General features: G+C 38.0%; 2 protein-coding genes across 4 annotated transcripts; one reads left to right on the forward strand and one right to left on the reverse strand.

Moving 5' to 3' along the window:
* carf (calcium responsive transcription factor) lies at positions 1 to 8,533 on the forward strand. Of its 2 annotated transcripts, none has more exons than XM_079427806.1 (15): positions 1 to 66; positions 1,132 to 1,233; positions 1,651 to 1,824; positions 2,018 to 2,129; positions 2,242 to 2,362; positions 2,503 to 2,584; positions 2,811 to 3,000; positions 3,629 to 3,749; positions 3,834 to 3,977; positions 4,063 to 4,317; positions 4,393 to 4,549; positions 4,645 to 4,714; positions 5,115 to 5,227; positions 6,318 to 6,609; positions 6,731 to 8,533. In XM_079427806.1, the coding sequence occupies exons 2-15, from the start codon at positions 1,180 to 1,182 to the stop codon at positions 6,766 to 6,768; spliced, it is 1,923 nt and encodes a 640-aa protein (XP_079283932.1). In that variant the 5' UTR covers positions 1 to 66; positions 1,132 to 1,179; the 3' UTR covers positions 6,769 to 8,533. The 2 variants fall into 2 exon arrangements, with proteins under 2 accessions (XP_079283932.1, XP_079283933.1); XM_079427807.1 differs by having other exon boundaries at positions 17 to 66; positions 1,169 to 1,233.
* On the reverse strand, positions 4,609 to 14,290 carry kiaa2012 (KIAA2012 ortholog). 2 transcript variants are annotated; one of them, XM_079427809.1, is made up of 11 exons: positions 14,044 to 14,290; positions 13,797 to 13,889; positions 12,708 to 12,800; positions 12,545 to 12,611; positions 12,129 to 12,342; positions 10,294 to 10,506; positions 10,044 to 10,206; positions 9,055 to 9,274; positions 8,515 to 8,755; positions 6,371 to 6,597; positions 4,609 to 5,243 (listed from the first exon to the last, which is right to left on the reverse strand). In XM_079427809.1, exons 6-9 carry the CDS (start codon positions 10,348 to 10,350, stop codon positions 8,578 to 8,580), a joined length of 618 nt encoding a protein of 205 aa, XP_079283935.1. In that variant the 5' UTR covers positions 10,351 to 10,506; positions 12,129 to 12,342; positions 12,545 to 12,611; positions 12,708 to 12,800; positions 13,797 to 13,889; positions 14,044 to 14,290; the 3' UTR covers positions 4,609 to 5,243; positions 6,371 to 6,597; positions 8,515 to 8,577. The 2 variants fall into 2 exon arrangements, with proteins under 2 accessions (XP_079283935.1, XP_079283934.1); XM_079427808.1 differs by lacking the exon at positions 4,609 to 5,243 and having other exon boundaries at positions 6,265 to 6,597; positions 14,044 to 14,127.
* Between the last annotated feature and the right edge of the window lie 1,877 nt (positions 14,291 to 16,167).

Consider the following 16,167-nt stretch of genomic DNA (forward strand, 5'->3'; position numbering starts at 1 on the left):
GTCCTACGGAAGCCGTGAGGATTGAACAGCAAGCGGAGGACGCGAGCGATCCTGGCTGAAGACGAGGTTGAGTAGACTCGTTTTCAATTTTGCGTCCTTCCTGTTTATAAAGCCTGGGCTCCACTGAATCCCGTTCATCGGGAAGCGCTGGTAGAGCGCAGGGACTCGAAAAAATGATTTCTATTCAGTGTATCGCGAGAGATCTGTCTGTTTTCTTTCTTTTATACGCTGTGTTTTCATGAAACTGCGAGCACTGATCCAATATGGCGTTTATGTTTTAAAATGAGGTTAATTTGTCCCGTTTATAGAACGGGCTTTAGTCCATACAGCGCTATTAAGTTACATAAAAACACTAAAATTGCTGTCTAAAATTAAATATTAGTACGAGTGGTTTCAAAATAATCAATGGTAGATTCATCTTTTATTGCTGCTAATGAAATCTAAAGAGATGGCCACTTTTATACATAAATATAGCTTAACATTAGTGCTGTGCTTGTTACTCAAAGAATTCATTACTAGTTACTCCTTTCAGAAGTAATATTGTTACTCATCACTTTCTGGCAGCAGTAATCAGTTACACTTCTAGTTACATTATTGTTTCGTCACGCCCCGCGGAAATTGTAACTTTGTATCTTCCACAAAGTTCTTCTAGAATGTTACATAATTCTGCCTCATCATTTGACTAAAATCCACATTGGATCGCAGCCAGAAGTTATTAATATAATGTAGCACATGCTGATCAGAGAAAAGCCACAACTTACAGCAGTGTTCAGATCATCTTTTCCCCGACAAAAGCAATATAATGCAATATTTCTAAGCTTTTCCATATGCATATGAGTCATGAAAATTATTAAAATAAATCTATGAGTTATACGATTTTTGGATTTTAAATCAGTGGGGTTGAGGCAACAAAAGTAACTAAGCTGTTTTATGGATGGTAACTGTAATATTATCACTGAAATCTTATTAGTAATTAGTTACACTACTAGTTACTGCAAAAAGTCCAACACTGCTTAACATATAAATGTGGCTAGCATTGTAGATATCAGTTTGACACCAGTCATAATATGTTTCTCATTATACTAAATTCACAAAAATATTACACCATATTAATAATCTAAATTCATGCAGATTTGTAGGTTATCTTTGGCTTGGGCTCTTGATTTAGATTGAGAATAAATGGAGGAGGAAGAGAGAGAGGATGCGCAGCCTGAACACATAGGAGATGGACTGGTAAGGATATGTGTAGACTAGTAAAGATGGTGTACAGCACTGAATAATCACTGAAAGATCATGTTAAATGAACACCGGCACAAAACAAAAATGTTGATCATTTTTAGGACAATTAATGATCATTTTCTGACATTCTGCTTTTCCTATTTCCATTTTTAGTGATGATTCTCATTAAAATCACATTGTTTTTAAGTTAAATTAAATGAGAATGAGAATCTCATGCATTTTCTTTAACTCCATGCAAAGTATAATTTCTTACCAGTTTTATGACTGGGGCTTTTTTTTGACAGCCTATATATATATATTGTTAAATATGAAATAATGGTAAATAAATCTTAAATTTACAAATTAATTGTGAATCATCAGGTGTCGATGTTTTGTGTTCAGACTATTTATTGTTACACTGTGATGTTTTAGCAACGTGACAAAAACTCAAAAGCTGAAGAAAATACAGATGTACAAGAGCTTCCACCAGTCATTCCAGCCTCAGAAACTGTAGCAGCCAATCAGAAGCCCTCCACAGTCCTGACGCAAATGAACAATTTAATTATACTTCACCAAAACGAACATCCTATTCAATATGACCGGGTGGTAAGGACACTACACCATGACCCATCACCATATTACTCGCACTAGATGACATGCATATCACCCATGAATGTAAAAACATGTGAACACTTTGGGTTTGAGCTTGTGTTCCACCCGTGAAGTCATTTAGAGCTATATATTGAACTATACATGAAAAATTTTTCCCACACCAAATAGATGTTTTTTTCCCTCCCAGGTGATTGTGACAGGGGAGAAAGGACAATTATATAGTGTCCCATCTGTGTCTGTGGGGGCCACTCAGATGTTACTACCTCATGGTCAGCTGTTGAATGTAGCAAAGTCATCAGGTCATTATTTAGATTATATTTAAATATACTGAATATTACATATATATATATATATATATATAGTGAGAGGATCCTTTCCAGTTCTGCCATTTCTTTCTGTTTTGTTAAACAGGTGTCTTTTTGGAGGAAAGACAGCAGACAATCATCACTTCCATAAAAGACAGTGATGGCACTCATAGTTTAGCTGCAGTGGCAGCTCAGAATGTCACTGGTATTAAAATTCAGAGGAAAAGGTCAGTACGCCTTGTTTGCATATGATTTCTGCCACATTTTAAACCAGGCCCAATTTAACCCTTGGTTGTACAAAAAAGAAACTTGCAAGCATACCTGCAATTATTGATTGTTCTTTAAAATGTCTTCTCATGTATTTCAGTCCTCCTGATGTATTTGAGCCTCCAGTGAAGCCGCTTCCACCAGGGGCACCAAACTGGGCTCTGAGACTGCGCCGGTGTGAGGTTTGTCCAGTAGAAAATGGCTAAATTAAATTCTTTGACAAAACATGAAGTTGTAATGTAAACAATTAAAAGTGAAGTGTAGTATGCATGCAAACAGATGAAATGCATTATAATTTCTGGTGTGTGGGGAGCCAATAACAGCCCTCTGTCAGCCCTTTCCAGCAACAGAACACAATAATATGGCTTGTTAAATCTTTTTGTTTTATGATCGTTTCACGAAGAGCAGAAGATCGGTGACTCGTACCGTGGTTACTGTAACACAGAGGCAGAGCTGGAAGCCATTCTGCTTCTACACAAGCAGCAGACCCACACCGTGTTTGGCACCCGTCAGTCACCCTCACCGGCTAAACCTGCCACCAGACTCATGTGGAAATCACAGTATGTGCCCTACGATGGCATTCCCTTTGTTAATGCAGGTAATCTGGCCCTTTTTGCTTGTGTTATGACTTTATGTTAGACACCCCCCACCCTATAAGTCTGTAAGATGTTTAGTCATGTAGTGTAAATGTTATTTTAATATGAATTCAAAACTGGACATTTTTTGGCTTTTAGTTGATGTTTGTTAACTTTGAGATTGTCTGTATGCTAGTGGTATTGGTTGACAAATGTAGCATATTAAAATGTAGCAGATACACTACTGTTTGGGGTATGATGCAAGGATGCATTAAATAGATCAAAAGTGACAGTAAAGACATTTTAAAAGATTTATATTTCAAATAAATGCTGGTCTTTGAACTTTCTATTTATCAAAGAAACTGAAAGAAATATCTCACAATTTTCACAGAAATATTAAGCAGCACAACTGCTTTGAACATCGGTAATATTAAGAAAAATCAGATTATTTATGATTTATCTTGCACTTGTAAATGTCCAGAATTTTATTATTTGTTAATTTTTTAAATCAGACTGTTTCTTGAATGCTAGCAATAGGAAGTAGAATTTTAAAAAGACAAACATTTCTGTTAAACCTTGATCGAATGCTGTTATTGAAGATAGTGTCAGCTTACAAAGTCAGTTTATCTTGATTTTTAACGTGGTTTTAAGGAAGCAGAGCCATTGTGATGGAATGCCAGTTTGGTCCACGCAGGAAGGGCGTTCAACCTAAAAAAGGGTCTGAGGAAGAAACCAATCAAAACATCCTCTACAAAGCAACCTGCCCTGCCAGGTACACAGCCTTCAGTTGAGCCAAGCACAACAGGTTTTGTTTTACTGTGTACATTATGGCACAATAATATTTGACCGTTTTCAGAATATATATCAAAAAAGTACGAAAATTCTTGGAGTACAAGGTTCCAACAGATCCTAAAGTGGACAAGAAGGTAGTGCGGCAAGAGCAGGAGAAAGCCTTCTTCAACCTCAAGAAGACTTTATGGGATGTTGGAGGCGTTGTAAGGTATAAACATCTTGCCAGCACAGTAAAAAAAATCATGGCATGACTTAACTGCAGGGTTCACATCACCTGTTTACATTCGTGACAGGTATTACATCCAGCTCCCCACAGAGAAAGCCCACCTGTACCACGACGTGGACACTGCAAACCTGCCTCCACTTCCAGAGCAGATCTGCTTTGCAGAGGAACAACAAAATGAAGAGGAAGAGACAGAGGAGCTGGATGTCCTGATGGAAGATGGGACACCCCTACCCTCTCGACTACACCCGCTCGTAGCAGAGAAGATCTGTGAGTTGGTGGCACAAGGTCATAATGAGGTTTACACTGTCCGCAAGCAGCTCAGGTATGATGCTTTCAAATCTCCTTGCTTTCATTTGCCGAAACGCTATTTACTGTTGCTTTGTGACCACCCTGGCAGGAGGTTTGTGGAACGTGAGATGTTCAAATCAGAGGAAGTGCCTGAGAGACACAATCTGTGTTACTTTCCCACTGTCAATGACATCAAGAACCACATTCACGAGGCTCAGAAAGCTCTTCAGATGACTGCGGGACCACTGGCTACCTCAGACACAGAAGTGTGGATTTTTATTGGAAAATATATTCCATACAAATATGCTTGATAAGCACAAATTTTCTGTAGTAAGCCTTTATTTGTGTGTGTGTTTTCCAGTGGAAAGCAGAGGCTAATATCTCGCTTCCGGAGACTTTGACCTTGACCCTGACTCCTGCTACTGTGGGCGGTAAAATACTGTTGAAATGTTGTTTAAAATTTGAGCTACTTTATTAAAACAATAAATGTTTAATGTGTTATGGCTGGAATGCATTACATAACTTTTCTGAAATTCAGAGCCAGCCTGCAGATTTTGGGCAGTCGGAGTTGGCAGATTTCACAGAAAATCACATAGTATATGATGGGTACAGTTTGTGTTCATATTAACTTTAGTATGTGATCCTCAGTCATTTAGTGCATGATGTAGCAATTTACAAAGTCGGCAAGATCTTTTGTGTACTGTATTCCAGCCTTGGAATCATTCAGTACAGTATAGAGAGTCCTGCTTCAAAACGAAAGCACCAAACTGTCAAAGGATAACCATTGTTTACCCTGCCACACTATCTAGTCTACTGCTGTTATATTGACAGTATCCTCTCAGAAGGAAGGGTTCCTGGAAGGAAGTGACACTCTTTCTCCAGAGGCAGTGCATCTCTTCAGCTCTCTCACCTCACTGCAGCCCAAGATCTTTGCTCATCTCCAGGTGACCATGTCATCAACTGAAATAAGAATGGCACATTTTTAATCTATTAACTTACTTTAAAAATGCTATTCAAACATATAATAATGTGTTTATATCTCTTTAATGATGAGTAAGTTTTTCAGTGTTGAATTAAAATGGAAAACTTCATTTGGGGAGCATAAATTCATGTTTCAAGCTGTAACTGAAAATATAACATAATGAAAAAAAAAAAAACTTAGGGAAAAAATTATGTAATTTGGCATACTTTTTTATTATTATTTCTTAGAAAAATATTTAACCAAAACTGCTTCACTGTTTATTAATTTTGACCTTTTTTTAAATTAATTTTCCATTGTTGATATTTGAAATTATTATGGTGACAACCAGGGGAAAAAAACAATTGCTAATTAGTTAGAGTAGGACTGAATGAATGAGATTGCAAATAAATATTAAAATCTACAAGTCTTGTATTTCTAAAGCCATTTTTTTCTTTACACAAACAACTACAGCCACTTTTTTCTTCTATAAAACAGTTCTGCAAGGTTCCCCTTTCTGTCAAACATATTTTATTGGACTGTTCTGCTTTTAATGTACGTAGAAAACTCTTTTATGAAGCATAATTTTGCCAGAAAAAGTTCTAGAATTTGTATCATATATTAATATAAAAAATATTGTGTAATATAACTTGCTGTTTTTATTGTATTTGTATTTTTTTAATCGTTTTGCCATGAAAATAGCCTAAGATGCTGACATGACATTGAATAAAAATATACTACTACCACTCTACTATAAAACATGAGTGTGTTTCTGCAGATATTTCTGTTCTTGTTTCTTGAAATATATGTTCTTAACAAAAACTGCTTATTAATATTTGACAAACTTTTGTCCGCCAAATTAAAGACCAACTTATTCATAAAACAGGAAATTATTTCATAGAGAGGATGACTGTGCATCATGGTCAATAGGTTTCTTAGAATATCAGATAATTTGGCTTATTGTAGTGACAAGTGCTGGGTTCGTTCAGATTGTCAAATGTCATGTGGTGAAACTCCCCAAACCTATCAGATCATTAGACAGATAGATGTTAGCGCTCTTCTCTCTTGTCTGACAGGCAATCCAGCTACAGCCTGCCTTGTGTCCAGTGGAAGAAACTGCTCAACCTACAGCAGAAGTCCAAGAGCTGTCCAGCCCTGCGCCCCCACAGCCTGTCCTGCTGCGTCCGTCCCACCTCCTGCAGTCGAGTCCTGGTGCTGGTGAAAGCGTAGCTGTGTATGACGGCCCGGCCCTGCTCGGCATGGGTGAGCTGGTGAGCGTGGCCTCGGCCGCTGAAGGTGGCATCACACAAATCCTGTTGGAGGACGGACAGGCCATTCCTGTCCAGGTTGTGGACCCTGCAAGCATAAGTGAGTTCATGGGAGCATAGAAATTATATCAATCTCTTTTGAATTTGTATTGGTTCCCATGTTTATCTGATTCTAATCAGGAAAACAACAGGTAAATATATTGTTGTTTCTTATTGTTTAGCTTTGACTCCCTCAGCGGACGAAGCTCCAGTAAAATAGGACGATGGATATATCAGCAGAGGCTGGAAATACAACAACATTCTGAACTCTTTGATCACTGGAGGATTCATTCATTGTATCATATACAGTATTATGTGAACATGGACTTGTATGCAATATGTAATATTATTATTTTTTCAATTTCCCATTATTGCTATTTTAATTTATTATGGTGACAACAAGAGACAAAAGCAATTTCTCATAAAAAGTCTAACTGAATAAATGAGACCAGAATTGAATATTTAAAGGTTAATGTCTTTTGTTTCAGAAGACATTTGTTCATTCACACAAACTCTGGCACTTTTTCACAACATTTTTTTTTCCTGCACGTAGAAGCCTAATGGGTCCTTGTGGTGGACATTTTAAGAGAGCCAGTTAATTTGTAGTATTATTTAAATGCAACGTATTGCTTATTTTGGCTAACTAGGGAAAAATAACATTTAAGGTCTTTTATTCTGCAACTTCCGCTTTAGCCAGTGTCAATGTTGGTGATTTGCATACAGTACAGTTCATTTAAACAGCTCTTGCGCACTTTTATTTTTGTCCCAGACAGATTAGGAAAATGTATATATTAGTGTTATTCATTAGGATGAAGGCAAGAATTGAACGAGGGAGCACATTCGTGTCTATCCAGCATTCCTCTGGAGCAACATTTATTTAAAATAGACTCTGTTCTAAATAGACTGGGGAAATGTTCTCCATATGCAGCCAAATGCACTACTTTATCTGGGATCAGTAGCCCGCAGTCCCTTCCCTATAGCGTAGATGTTGAAGCGAAAAGAAGCTGGAAGGTCAATTCAAACACTTTCTCTCTCAAAAGCACAAAAAAAGGGATTTTGATGGAGATGTGTGGTTTTTCCACACGCTTTCCTTTAGCAAGGCAGTGATAGGTGACACGAGGCCTATTCAAAATCAACTCAAAACACATACGCTGGGGACACTTGCTGGTCAAAACTGTGTGAATGTAACGAAAACGCAGTCCAGATCTGCATGAAGACACCTTTTACAAACCAATTGCAATATTTGAGGCGGTGAGTGTTACGTTTTGCCATTATTATTACTATTTAATTATGTTTTTGTTAATCTATCTAAACATCTACCAGCAGGGACTCTCTCTGACTCCTGGGTTAAAGCAGGTGGCTCATGGCACTGCAGAGAGGAGACAGATACATTTCTTTAAATTATTATCTGTCACATATTGAAGCAGGTGTTAAGTTAAATATGAATTGTGCTATTGTGCAACTTTTGTGTTGAGGTTTCCACACTATTTTTATGAACTTATGAAGAATGTTTGCCCTTATTTTTCCACTTACAGATATTGTAGGTATTTTAACCCTTGTCCGGCACAAGCTTTTCACATTTGAAACATTGCTAATAATCATTTCATTCAGTCACTGGTACCTGCTTGTCCTTTTACCCTCTAGATGCTGATGCTGTGCATGTTGTGATCTTTCATATTCTACTATAGATCAAAATTAACTCCAAAATATGAGCATATACTGTACATGAACAAATACAGTAGAGGGCGCTGCTCACTCAGCCAGTAGTTCTCAACCTCTTTGACCCTCATTTGACTCCCAATCATTGTCCACAACAATATTTGAATGCGATTAATCATTTACATTACTTTTCCAGGTCTAGAATTCAGAAGTGCTTATATGTTGAGATGCCAGAGTTAGACATCTGAGAATACATGAGCAATCCAGCAGTTTAACTCACATTGATTCACATGTGACAGATGCTCACCTATTGAAGAAAATGGCACAGAACTGAAACGCTAGTTGTGAGAATTTACTGCATGAACAGGAATTACGGCACGTCTTTGAGTGTGTCCTCAGATGTGGGCTCAGCCAAGCCAAGAAGCTTCAACAGGGCGAAATAGGAGAAAGTCCAGGGCCGAGAGATATCCTGTGTCTGCTCCAGCCCTTCAGCCTCCACAAAAAGACCCCTGTGAAACTTTAAGTGCTGCTCCAGTGCTGCCCTCTGCCTGTCATAGAGAGAAATACACTAGACTTCACAAAAGGTAACAATACCTATTTTATGTTTAGTGAAATTCCTCTTCCAAACAGTGTTTTTGTCTTAGCCTAAATCACCTTTACCCTAAACCACTATGGTAATCCTAGATTACTTACATCCAGCATTACATACTTTTTTCATTCTTCCATGACGCTTTGCTATATGCTACAACCGCTAGATAACCAAAAGTTGCATAGTGTAGCTGTAATGTTCTCACATGTAGGAACCCTATGAACGAGGGCTGAGATGTGTACTGCAGCTGTGACATACCTGGCAAACAGTTCAGCCTGCAGTCTGGCCTCTTCCTCAGCATGCATCGCTGCTTCCTCCTCCTTCCTCTTCCTCTCCTCAGCAGCTTTCCTCCTCTCCTCCTCCTCCTCCTGCTGTCTGCGCAGGTACTCCAGTCTCTCAGCCACCTCCATCTCTGACAGCTTCCTGAGCTCCTCCTCCTTCCAAGTTTCCTCTTCCAAACGCTGACGCTCCAGTTGGGCTGAAAATGAGGACAGTTATTCATTCATTTGTTCACTTATTCATAAAGCAGGATATTTACATTTTAATGTTGCAGGATGTATACTGATCTGTGTGGTCCACTTAGGACGGTGATGCAGTGCTGCATAGACTGTTGGGTAATAGCATGCGGGCTTGGCATCAAAGCCTCACACTGGCCATAAAGCCCTTGTGAGCACCCTCTTAAATCATAAAATGACCAATTGGACTGCCTTCGGTTTTACTGATTTCGTGGACACGTGCAAGTGAAGGACACAAGACCACAAGTCTGTCAAGTGTGCCATTTGGGACTGTACTGTGGTCAGTATCGCCATCATCAAGGCTGAAATCCAGACCTTGGCCACATTACAGCACAAATGTTTCAAACAGTTGCTCTGTATTAAATCAGCAGTTGTGGGTTAACTTGTGCAGATAGTAAGATATCTGCTCTGTTTCATAGGCTACACAAATTTGTTTCTCTGCTGGTGAGAATACAGCCTTAAGGGCCATTCACTCAGAGCTAATTTTTGCATTGTTTTCTATGTAAACGTGCTAGATGGACATGTTTAACTATTGCGCTCATATCTTCGAAGGCAGCTGTCTATGTAGGAGTAGGCAGCTTGCTAGGGTTCTGTAGTCATTATCTTGCTTCAGATCCTGTAGTATGTTCTCACAGTAGATATACAGAAGCAGAATTCAGTCCAAGAGATATCAAGACTGTCACGTCATAAGGGCCTCGACCAATCAGAAAGCATGACTGCACAGGTATTTACCAGCCTGTCGTTTTTCCTCTTCCGGTCTTTCTCTCTGGAGCCGTTCCAGCAGTCTCTTCTTCTCCTCCTGTCGTCTTCTTTCTCTGTCCTTCTCTGCCCGCTCTCTCCTCTGTCTCTCCATCTCCTCCTGCTGTCTTCTTTGTCTCTCATCTTCTTCTGTAACCTGCATATGTGACAGTGATAGTTTCTTGCCAGTGTCTGCAGGATATAGTATTTTGTTACGTTATTTGTTTCCAAAGAGCAGTGACACATTGTACCTCGCTTCCTCTGCTCTCCTCCTCTGTTCTTCTTCCAGTTCCAGCCTCATCCTCTCTTCTGTCGCCTCTTTTTCTTGCTGTCTCTTCTTTTCCTCCTCTCTCTCCCTCCGTTTCTTCTCCACCTCCAGACGACGGCGCTCTGCCTTTTCAGCCAGCGCTGCAGCTTTTTTGTCTGTTTGGTTGGTTGGAACCTCGTTGCTTTTAACCTAATAATAAAATCAGTTTAACATGTATGGTATGGTAACATATGAATATGACAGTAACATGACAGGTAATTGTTTTACCAATCTTTATCATTACTTAAGCACATGTGAACAAGAGTGTTGATATTCAATTTAACAGCGGGATATGACTTGATAGTCCATCAGTCTTTCTACATCCTCAAACTGCTTAAATATTTATATGGAAAATACATATATTTTACAGTAATCTTAAAATATATCGTTTAAATCAACACATTTAAATCAAAAGTTATATATATCTGTTGTTTGTTATATGATTATGTCATTCACAATGTTTCAAGGGATTGTTTTTCTCCTTGTTAAAGCCGGAAAGTACAGTCTTGCACCTTTTTGTCTGATTTGCAAATTTTTGTATTGTTGTGATCAAGCTCATAGTTGGTTGGTTTGGCTTATGGCTTACAATTTTTAAATGAAGACTTTCTAAAAAAAAAAAAAAAAATTTAATCTATATGGAAAAAAAGTTTTGGCAAACCAAGGTTGCTGAAAAAGTGAGCTGACATTGAGTAACTTGTCTATACTGCAGAGAATGGTGTATCGTACTTAGTATTTTTGTCTTGTTTCAGGGGGGAAAAACTAAATTAGGTGCATTTTGCTTAAAACAAGTAAAATTATCTGCCAGTGGGGTGAGTAAAATATTCTTAAAACGAGAGTATTTTGCCTGTTTGCTTACTAGACTTTTTATTTTTCTTCACTTTCTCCACCAGCGTGTGTTCTGCGTCTCCTCTTCCACCTGCGTTTTCCGAATGACCTTCTCTGTAAAAACTAACAACAACGGATATAGATAGATTTAGATATAGATAGATGTATAGATTTAGAGGAGAGTGTCGGAAGTTCAGAAGTTAGGATATAGCCTAGACGAAGTGAGAGAGATTTACTGATAAGAGCTCAGATGTGAAGCGATACCCTAATCTCCTCTCGGCTTTCTCACCGCTCACAGGGCCTGAGAAGGGTTCGGGCTGAAATCTGAGCTACAATCAAAGAGTGCCGGAGACTGGGACGGATGGAGTGACGAGAGAGGAATGCAAACAGTGATTAGACGGGATATTAATGAGTCCCAAAAACCTTGGAGCCAAGCTGTTTGACCTCTGTCTGACCTGTGACCTGAAGTCGCAACCTGCTTGTGTACACCAAAACACAACGGGAACGCAAGCAGGCTGATGATTGAAGAGCTAAGAACTGATGAAGTGGCCAAAAGCGAGAGGGAGGAGTTTGGGGAAATTAAAAGGACGGATTTACTGGCCAGAAATTACAAAGAGCACTGGGACATATTTATTATTAGAAACCTTCCAACCCTTTCTGATAAACTATAATTATAAACTATAACTGTTAGTTAACTAAAGCAGTATTTTGACTCTGACCACAGGGTCACAGTTTAGCAAAATAATATAAACATTTGCAACATGATACAATCCCTTATTCATTATTTATTTGAATAGAGGGGTTACATATGCACACTGGGAACATTTATTGTCATTTGGCTTTTCGAATTCAAATACACAAGCGTGTCGATCATACTTACCAGTCCTGCACATCAGTACAGATTTTATAAACACAAACACTCAATATTACATGCGACTGAGACTCACTCTGTCTCGGCTGGTAATCCTGTCTGGATTTCTGTCTGTGCTTCAGGAGACAAAGTCTCCGGTGAATGTGTTCTGGGAGTGAAATGTGTTGATTTAGGGCTGATAGCAGGCGCAGCACCTTTGGATTTCCTTGACCCCTGTGTCACCTTTGTTTCCGGCTGTAAAGTTGTTGTCTTTATTTTTCGGTTTCTTTGCACCCTAGTGGCCTCCTCTCCTGTGAATCACAACTATTTATAGTTTAGGTAAAACTTTTGAGGGTTGCTCTTGCTCCATCTCTGCATCTACTCTGAATGTGCAGTTATTGAAGACATTCAACACCATCTTTGACTTGAATGGAAAAATCTGGGGCAGAGCTTAGATAGCAGATCAGCAGCATTGCTCTTTATGTTGCTGTGCTGAGCTGTAACTCAAGTTACCGGTTTTGTTGAGCTGGTGAGCCGTGGAGCTGCTCATTTCCTCTAATCTCTCCTCAGGTAAATAGACCTTGAGAGAGACGGGATAAGACTCAGTAAGATTAAGCCAGGCGTTAATGGATAACTCATAATGGCATGCTACATGTTACACCAGTAAAATAATTACTTGTTCATCCTGAATTATTTCACTGTCAGAGCCGAAACAGTCCTCCTTCCTCTTGGCTTTAGTTGGCTTTGCATGGGATCTCAGCTTAAATGTCTACAGAAAACAGCATCACTCATACAATACCATTCAAATGTTTATGTGTGCATGTATGTACAGTGCTACTTGAAAGTTTGTGAACTCCTTGTAGAATCTGTGAAAATGTGAGAAATAAAAAAAATAAATAAGAGAGATCATACAAAATGCATGTTATTTTTTATTTAGTACTGTCCGGAGTAAGATATTTTTTACATAAAAGATGTTTACATTTAGTCCACAAGACAAAAAAAAAAGAAAAGCTGAAATTATTAAAATAACCCCATTCGAAAGTTTGTGAACCCTTGGTTCTTAATACTGTGTGAATGGGGATATTTTAATAATTTTTGTCTTGTGGACTAAATGTAAACAATTTATCTTACTCAGGACAGTACTAAATAAAAAATAACATGCATTTTGTATAATCTCTCTTATTTTGTTAAAATTACTCACATTTTCACAGATTCTGCAAGGGGTTCACAAACTTTCAAGCAGCACTGTATGTGTTTATTTATTTATTTGGAAGGAAAAAAAGAATACTTTTATTGCACAAGGACACATTAAATTGATCAAAAGGGACAGTAAAACAAACCATTTATAATACTACAAAAGGCACATATTTTAAATAAATGCTGTAAAAATGTGTCAGATTCCACAGAAATATTAAGCAGCACAACTCATTTCAAAATTATATATATATATAATCATCTTGAGCACCACATTATCATGATTTCTGAAGGGTCTTGTGACACTGAAAAGTAAAGTAATGGCTGCGGAACATTTTAAAATACTGTATATCAAAACAGAAAACAGTTATTTTAAATTATAATAACATTTCACAACATTACTGATTTTACTGTATTTTTGTTCAAACAAAAACAGCCTTGGTGAGCAGAAGAGACTTCTTTCACATGCTGAATGGTAGCAAGATAGATCATTAGGCTGCACATGTTATTATAATGTGAAGATAATCAGTTTTACAATAGTGTGCACACAGTGTAAAAGATGAAATCTCACATGTGCCTCATGGAGCATTTCACCGTCAGCTCCTAAACAATCATCCTTCCTCTTGGCTTTAGTCTGCTTTGTGCTTGATCTGAACTTAAACACCTAGAGAAAACAGCATCTCACATACTTGATTGTGATTTCCACCTGAATCTGTAGCTGGTCTGAAGATGGTTTAGGCTTCACAGATTGTTAAGACTTTCTGGCTATAGAGGTTGAAGGTGATCTCATAATAGTGTACTAAAAGAGGAAGACTCACCTCTTCCTCCTGGATGATCTCAGCAGCTAAACAGTCATTCTTCTTGGCTTTAGTTCTCTTTGCACGTGATCTGACCTTATATTCCTACAGAAAACAGCACCTCATATATTTTAAGTCTGTGATATCTCACCTGTTCCTCACCTGAAGACTCACCTGTTCCTCCTGGATTATTTCATTGTCAGTGCCTAAATGATTTTCCTTCCCCTTGGCTTTAGTCTGCTGTACACATGATTTGACCTTAATTGCCTACAAAAAACAGCATCTCTTAAAATCATTAATGCTGGAACCCTAGATGAACTGTTACTTGGTTATAACAAATCTCACCCTTTCTTCCTGAATAATCTGACAGTCAGAGCCTAAATCGTCCTCTTCATCCACTGCATTATTCTGTTGAGCTTTCCTAGACACCTACAGAAAAGATTCACACATATGTGATATATGATCGAAAGATCCGGTGTCCCGTTTGTTATTGCCATGACTTACTGATTTACTTACACAGAGGAAAATTGAAGAGAGAAAGTCATACAGGTTTTGAAGGACATGATGATATGAAATTAAACTCACCTGTGCATTATAAATGGGTTTATTTTCAGAGTCTAAACCGTCTTCCTCATCCTCCTCTTCCTCCTGTTCCTCCTCCTCCTCTGCATTAGTTTTTTCATGAGAGTTGACCTTAAACACCCACAGAAAGCAGCATCTGATTTTTCACCAAAAATTCAACATCAATCTGATGTTATCATGTTCAAGCTCACCTGTCTCTTCCAAACTGTTTTATTGTAACCTAATGGATGCCGCCTCTTCTTAGTGTTAATTTTCTCTGCAGTTTTACTGATCTTAAACCCCTGCAGAAGATAGCACCAAACAAATGTTTAGTGATTTTCACAGAATTCCTAAACATTTTCAGGCTCATAGATCATCAGTTGTTTCTGACAAAAAGAAGCTGAAGTTAAAAACCCCTAAATTGAAAATGTCTGATTAGTTTGCTGTGCAAAGTTCTTGTGTTTTTGCCATTGCTCTGTACAATGTTAAGGATCACAGGGACGGAAAACTTCTCTAGTGCCAAAAAAGCACTTAGCGGTGTCCTTAAATAAATATCAATGTAACAACAGATCGCACCTTATGTTGCTTGATTAATAACAACTACTGATCAACACGTGCTGTGCTCCACACAGAAGTTTCAAAAGAATATTAATTGAGAGCACCAGCATGCTGGCTTTGTCGGCATGATGGAAATATAATGGAAATGAATCATTAATTTGGAAACAGAACTGGCTTTGATTAAAGGGGGTTTATCAGACTTTGCTATATTGCGGTGGGTGCACTGAATTTGAGTTCCTAGTTAATTCCTTCTCTCTCACTGTGAAATATTTCATACTAGATAATAAAAGTGTCTCTCACACTCAGCACCTGCAGTGAATGGAAAGGTTTGTGTGAGGACATACCTCATGACTAGAGTCAAGCCGTTCAGTGTTTGAAGTGGTTTCTTCAGTCTTCCTCTGCGAACACACATAACACGTTTCTGACTTTTAAAGAGGATAAATGCATTCAAATATAAACTATTGCTCAAATATTTGGGTTCAGTATTTATTTATTTTTATTCTGCAAGGGCACATTAAAGAAAAGTAACAGTAGAGACTCATCACAAAAATGTTAAATATTTTCAATATATTTATGTATTTTCAAATCAGCATATTAAAATGATTTCTGAAGGATCGTGAGACTGGAGTAATGACTGCTGACAATTCAGCTTTGCATCACAGGAAAAAATACATTTTAAAATATATTAAAATGGAAAGTAGTTCGTTTAAATTGAAATAAATCTCTTAATATTACTGTATTTTTGATTATATAAATGCAGCCTTGGTGAGCATAAGAGACTTCTTTAAAAAACAATAAGACAGATGAAGATGAAAAATTGTTTGACTTGTTGACAAAGAAACTACATATTTTAGCGGTAGTGCTAGTAAAGAGTAACCAGTGCACATTAGGTGTTTAACGGACCCTTTATCTTTAGTTTGGCCCAAATAAAACCGTTAAATCAAAGTCTTCATCAAGTTGTAAGGTCTGTTAGTTTCATGTTCTTGTTTCCATGTCTTTTATTATGAAGTTTTGTCATAGTTCCTG

The sequence above is a fragment of the Barbus barbus genome, assembly GCF_936440315.1.
Source record: "Barbus barbus genome assembly, chromosome: 10".
NCBI lineage: Eukaryota > Metazoa > Chordata > Actinopteri > Cypriniformes > Cyprinidae > Barbus > Barbus barbus.

Excerpts from the sequence above, each read along its gene's own strand:
- carf (XM_079427806.1), top strand. The coding sequence starts at position 1,180 with ATGGAGGAGGAAGAGAGAGAGGATGCGCAGCCTGAACACATAGGAGAT. Across the intron at positions 1,825-2,017 it reads CTATTCAATATGACCGGGTG|GTGATTGTGACAGGGGAGAA; the intron begins GTAAGGACACTA and ends TTTCCCTCCCAG. Across the intron at positions 2,585-2,810 it reads TGAGACTGCGCCGGTGTGAG|AAGATCGGTGACTCGTACCG; the intron begins GTTTGTCCAGTA and ends CACGAAGAGCAG.
- kiaa2012 (XM_079427809.1), bottom strand. The coding sequence starts at position 10,350 with ATGAGGCTGGAACTGGAAGAAGAACAGAGGAGGAGAGCAGAGGAAGCG. Across the intron at positions 10,207-10,293 it reads CAGAGGAAGCGAGGTACAAT|GTTACAGAAGAAGATGAGAG; the intron begins GTGTCACTGCTC and ends TCACATATGCAG. Across the intron at positions 8,756-9,054 it reads CAGGCTGAACTGTTTGCCAG|GCAGAGGGCAGCACTGGAGC; the intron begins GTATGTCACAGC and ends TCTCTATGACAG.